The 6,203-nt window shown below is 39.9% G+C and overlaps 1 protein-coding gene across 1 annotated transcript; it reads right to left on the bottom strand.

The window, feature by feature from the left end:
• Window positions 1-5,059: 5,059 nt before the first annotated feature.
• Window positions 5,060-5,512, bottom strand: LOC147388987 (uncharacterized). The gene has a single exon (XM_086419701.1). The coding sequence runs from the start codon at window positions 5,510-5,512 to the stop codon at window positions 5,060-5,062; it is 453 nt and encodes a 150-aa protein (XP_086275827.1).
• Between the last annotated feature and the right edge of the window lie 691 nt (window positions 5,513-6,203).

Below are 6,203 nucleotides of genomic sequence, written 5' to 3' on the forward strand. Positions count from 1 at the left end.
TTCTCAGCCCGATCACCTAACCTAGGGGAGGGAATTTCGAACTACGTTTTGCTCTGATCCCAAAATTTTGGGGTACGTAAGCAACCTGAGAAGTCACTTCAGGCCCGACCACATCAAAAAAAAAAAAATCTATTTTCCCACACAAAAAATCAAAAAATCAAAGAAAATTCAAAAGAAAAAGAAATTCAAAGTGGGAAAGAAAATTTAAAGAAAAAGAAATAACTTAAAAGGAAATGCCACACAAGGGGCATTTGGGTTTTTGAGCCTCAAAATCCTTTTCTTTTTATACCCAGTCCTAAGCTTACCCATGAAAGTCCTCCTAAGTACCGTGCGAGAAGTCAAGGAAGATAGCAAAGCATGATTAGACAGCAACTCCATAAGTTCAGAAGAGAAGAAGAAGATAAAAAATGATGAAGCCTGCTAAGTTGAAAACCCGAAAAGGGCGACTTAGGCAAAAATTAAGGCAAGCTCGCAAGGTTGAAAATCTGAAAGGACAACTTTGGCAACAATCAGAGCAAAGAAAAAAAAGAGCTTGCTAGATCGAAAACCTGAAAAGGCGATCTAGGCAAAAGCTAGAGCAAGCTCGCTAGATTGAAAACTTGAAAAGGCGATCTAGGCAAAAGTTAGAGCAATAAAGAAAAACAGAAGAAAATCCCAAGCTGAGAGCGGTCCGAGCTGAAACATCAGAAGTCCGAATAATCAAGTTCAATACTTAGCTTAAACCAGGCATAGACTCAGAAGCCACAAGTATCTTGTCTACGATCGATCTGAAAATGTTTACTCCCCCAAGTGAACCAAGGGAGATAAGGGTGAATTCTATGATGAATTTCGAAAGGAAATAATTTTGTACTCTTGAGCCTGACTCAAAATCTTTAATAAAATTAATCAAAATTAAGAGTTGAGTCTTTATTGCGCTTGTGGTAATCAATTATTTCAAACCTTCATACAAGGGGCATTTTCTTTCTTCTTTAATGTAACTTTTCCCCCTTATACTAGGGGCATTTTTTTTAATTTTTGCATGATGTGTTCAATTATCTTCAATGCCACGTACATTGTCAAACTAGGGGCATTTTATTTTCGAGCAATGTTAATCCTGAAAAATAATAGGAACCCCAAACCTAAGGTTACCCTCTTGATAACAGTTTTTTCGAAAAACTTTTGAGGGTCAAAAGAAATAAAAACTCATGTTTTAAATTCATAAAACTTTTTGATACATCCTTGAGGTTCAAACAAAAGTATTTTGGATCTCACATAGGAGATATGGCATTCTTTCGTTCTCCAGATTCTTTTTCAGATCCAATCATTCTTGGAATCGATCATTTCTCTTCCAGATTCAGTATCTTCCAGATTTATTCAATTCACTCTGATCAATCTTTTCCAAATTCATTCATTCATTCCCAAAAGTCCTTCGTTCCTTTGCCAATTTTGCTCAGTTTTCGCCAAGGGTTAACTTGGATTTTGCTCAGTTGCCGCCAAGGGTTATCTTGGATTTTGCTCAGTCTCCGCCAAGGGTTAACTTGGATTTTGCTCAGTTGCCGCCAAGGGTTATCTTGGATTTTGCTCAGTCTCCGCCAAGGGTTATCTTGGATTTTGCTCAGATACCGCCGAGGGTTTTCTCGGAATTATGCTCAGATACCGTCGAGGGTTTTCTCGGAATTATGCTCAGATACCGCCGAGGGTTTTCTCGGAATTATGCTCAGATACCACCGAGGGTTTTCTCGGAACTATGCTCAGATACCGCCGAGGGTTTTCTCGGAATTATGCTCAGATACCGCCGAGGGTTTTCTCGGAATTATGCTCAGATACCGCCGAGGGTTTTCTCGGAACTATGCTCAGATACCGCCGAGGGTTTTCTCGGAATTATGCTCAGATACCGCCGAGGGTTTTCTCGGAATTATGCTCAGATACCGCCGAGGGTTTTCTCGGAACTATGCTCAGATACCGCCAAGGGTTATCTTGGAACTATGCTTAGATACCGCCGAGGGTTTTCTCGGAACTATGCTCAGATACCGCCGAGGGTTTTTCTCGGAATTATGCTCAGATACCGCCGAGGGTTTTCTCGGAACTATGCTCAGATACCACCGAGGGTTTTCTCGGAACTATGCTCAGATGCCGCCGAGGGTTTTCTCAGGAACTATGTTCAGATTATATTTAAATTATGCTCAGTTTATATTCAAATTATGCTCAGTTTATACTCAGATTATGCTAAATTTATGCTTAGGTTTTACTCAGTTTCACACAATGCACACACTTGCACATTTGCACTTTTTAGTCAGGGAGAATTCTCTAAAATTCAAGGATCTGACACCGTCAGTGAGAGTTTGCGCTCAAGGACCTGACAACCTTTTAATTCGGGGAGAGCTTTACCCTCAAGGATCCGAACACCTTGACGAATTGCTAAATCAGGCTGCAAAATGAACTGTCACTAGCTTTGGCATTCAGATATCGCACTATCTACCAAAATAGATTTGCTATCTAGTTTGCTTCAACCCTCTGCCAAAGAGGGGCATCTGTAGACACCCCATTTTTGCGTCCGCCTGATTAATCAACTCGTCAACCCGATCGCAAGGATTCCCAATGATAGATGTGTATTCCATTGTTTTACTTTGTTACCAGATTTGTTTCAGAAATCCAGATGAGGTATCTCGAATTGCAAAACCTTAGAAACCACGCTACGCTAGGAAAAGTACGACCCCAGAAACATAGAAATCATCATCTTGCAGACCAAAAAGAAGCTTCACGATAAAAATCACTAAATATTACCAAATTACCAAAATACCCCTAACCTCAAAACAACCTTAGAGCCTACGTTACGCTTAGGAAAACCCATTCGAACACATAAAATGACAAATCGGAACCAAATAAATCATTTCACCAATTTATCAGAATTTGACAAAATTACGAAAATGCCCCTCATAAAGTTCACAACCATTTCACACAAAAAATTTCATAAATAAAAAAAAAACTAATATTTCCATTGAATTCCTTACGAAAAACCGATTCTAAAACATCTTAGAACATTAAAAACCGACTTAAAATGTGAAAAGTCCTCTTCGGGGGCAAAACGGTAATTTCACAATTTTCATGATAAAAAATTTCGAAATTAATAAATAAAACATTAAATTATTATATTTAAACATTAATGAAATTAATTTAAAATTTTGAACCTAAAAAATCGATCAATCGGACTTTCGGGTAAAATTGTTGAGGGTTCGTGGGATATTTCTTTAAGGACCCCTCCATTTGGGGGTCCAAAGAATTAAAGATATTTTAGAGGGGGGTTCTCCCAAAATTAAAAGTAAATCAAGCAAGACTGAAGTCAAGGTATTAAAGTCAATCAAGTGAGACTGAAGTCAAAATTAAAGTCAATTAAGCAAGACTGAAGTCAAAATATTAAAAGTCAATCAATTAAGACTAAAGTCAAAACATTAAAAGTCAATCAAATAAGACCAAAAGTCATAATAGAATTATAATTGATTAATAACTCTATCTAATAGAGTTCTAGCTTAAAAACAATTCTACCTAAAACAATTTGAATTAAAACACAATTCTACCTAAAACAATTCTAATTAAAACACAATTCTACCTAAAACAAGTCAAACTAAAACACAACTCTAATTAAAAGATCTCTAATTAAACACTAACTCTATCCAAATCAACCTTAAAAAAATTCTATAAATAGAGATGCTCACACCCTATTTTCGTATAAAATTATAAACCCTAAGAGAAGTAGGTCTAGAAGCTCCCCTAGCCCCCCATAAACCTTAGTTTTGGAGCCCCAACTCCTTAGCTAACATCTCTCCTTCAATTTTAGTCTAGAAAACACCCAAAAGCCTTCTAAAAACACCCCCAAATCCGCAACGAATTTGAAGAGTTCAGATTCAAAAACAAGGAGATACCTTGCCTTGGAGATCCGAAGACAAATCCGGAAACAGAACGAAGCAAGGGAGCACGGTACAAGGAGTTCTTTTTGTCAGATCTGAGGGAACCAAGTCCTTGCCATCAGAAAGGTAAACCTTTTTATTTTCTTATCTAGGTTTTAGCAATGTAATTTACTTGGGAATTTAGTAGAGACCGGCTTTGACCGGGCGGGGTTGGTGCCTAACACCTTCCAATCCCGTAACATGATCCCCGAATTCAGTTTTTTTGATTTTAGATTAGTTTTTATCCGTTTAGAGTCATTGATCGGTTCCTAGACCGTAATAACTAGGTGGCGACTCCCAAACCTCAAGGGTCAAAAGCGGATCCGCGCACCCCGCGGATCGAGGGCGCTTTCAGTCATCAAAGTTATTGGTCCCACCTGTACCGGCAATATTATTTTCTCCCAAGGCTAATTGGATCTCCCATCAAACCCGATCAATGGTGCCCCCGCTGGGGAGGACACCTTCCTACTAAGGCTCATCTTTAAGAAGGCCGAAACATACAAAATATCTATTGAACTACTACTGTCAATCAACACCTTCTTGAGCGTGAAAGTGCCCACTCGCAGCGTTACCACTAGTATGTCATAATGGGGCCTTACTACCCTTTCCAAGTCTTTCTCAGAGAAAGCCACTGTTTGCTCTCCAAGGTGCCCCAACTGTTCTATTGGCTAGCTCCTTGCTGTATAGACGTGAGCCAAATGTTCAACCTTTCTTCTCTTTATCATCTCACTGGTTTTGTCCTGCCCTGACTTTCTGCTCTCCTTTCTGAAGACAACATGTATCACCGCTACCCTTCCCTCATGCTCTTCAACAGGTGGCTGGTCAGCCTTGTAGTTTTTGTCTCAGGGCAAGTCTTCTCTTTGTCTTTTGGGTAGGTCTCTCAACTTGCCCTACTCTACCAGCCTCTACAGGAATCTTCTCAAGGCTTGGTATCTATTAATAGTGTGCGCTCGCGCCTTGTGATATTCACAATATCTCTCATTTCGATTAATTTGATCTTGAGGAAGTGGTGCGGGCCACTATAAATACGATTCATGTGTGATGAGAGGCAAGATCTCACTGGGGGGCATAGCTAAATAGATTCCTCATCTTCTCCTCTCCCCATCTTGCTTAAGCAACTTTTTCTTACCCTACTACTATAGCTGATGTTGTTTGCTGGGTTTTTCCATAGCATGTATAACCTTATTTTTCCCCATTGAGCTTCGAGAATCATCTTCTAAGCGGATGTACTTTTTCGCTCTGTCAAACAACTTGCTCAAAGTTTCTGGTCTCTTCTTCACTGGGGACTTATACAACCCTGAGCCAGATGGTAAGGAATTTCTGAATGCCACCACGGTCGTTCTCTCATCACAACTCTCTAGAGACATCGCTTCCTCTTTGAACCTCCTCGTGAATTCTCTGATGTTCTTTCCAGATCCCAACCTCATGCTAAGTAGCACATCAATGTCTCCTCCACTCTTTCTATTGCCAATGTATCGTGTCACGAAAGCAGTGCAGAGTTTCTCAAATGAGGTGATGGATCTATACGACAACTTGTGGAACCAATTCAATGCGTTCCCCTGCAAACTCGAGGCGAACAATCTACACATCAATCTTTCCTTCTCCTTCTACAATGCAAGCATCTGTCGGAAGTGGAAAATATGCTTTACCGGATCCTTCATCCTTGAATATGGGGTAAAATTCGACGGTACAAACTTGTTCGGGATCTCTTCAGCTAAAATTTCTATTGTAAAAGGAGACTTTTGAATCCTTTGAATGGCTTACTTTACTGCTGTGCCTACATCAACATTCTTCACCATCTCTTTCTCCTTCCTGATCATCTCTCTGACCTATTCTCAAGTCAAGTCCATTATGGGCTCTGTCTGAGTGGTTGCAATAGCAACCTCTATTTCACCTTTCTCCCGTAGATATCAACAATAGTGTGCTTCCTTCCGTACTTGAAGCATGATCATCCTTGCTTGCCCGCAGAGAGTCTCTTGGCAAATTATTTTGCCTCGCAGATTGTTGGTTATCGAAGCGTTAGCCCAAGTTCCGGTTCTGTTCAACTAAATTATCCATCTTTTTCTACATCTCCTCCTATTATTTTCTCATGACATTCAACATCGCCAAAAGTTAGGCATCTACGGTTGGAACAGTTGGTGGGGGTGCATTGACTTCAATTGTTCTCGTGGATCTCATTATTGTTTCAACCGAAATCAATCTACTCTTGGTGATCCCACCGACAGTGCCAGTTCTGTGTGGTCAAAATCCGGTGAACGACTACGAAGAATCCAACTGCAT

This window comes from Akebia trifoliata, chromosome 12, assembly GCF_017979445.1.
Source record: "Akebia trifoliata isolate Shusen 1 chromosome 12, ASM1797944v1, whole genome shotgun sequence".
In the NCBI taxonomy this organism is placed as follows: Eukaryota; Viridiplantae; Streptophyta; class Magnoliopsida; order Ranunculales; family Lardizabalaceae; genus Akebia; species Akebia trifoliata.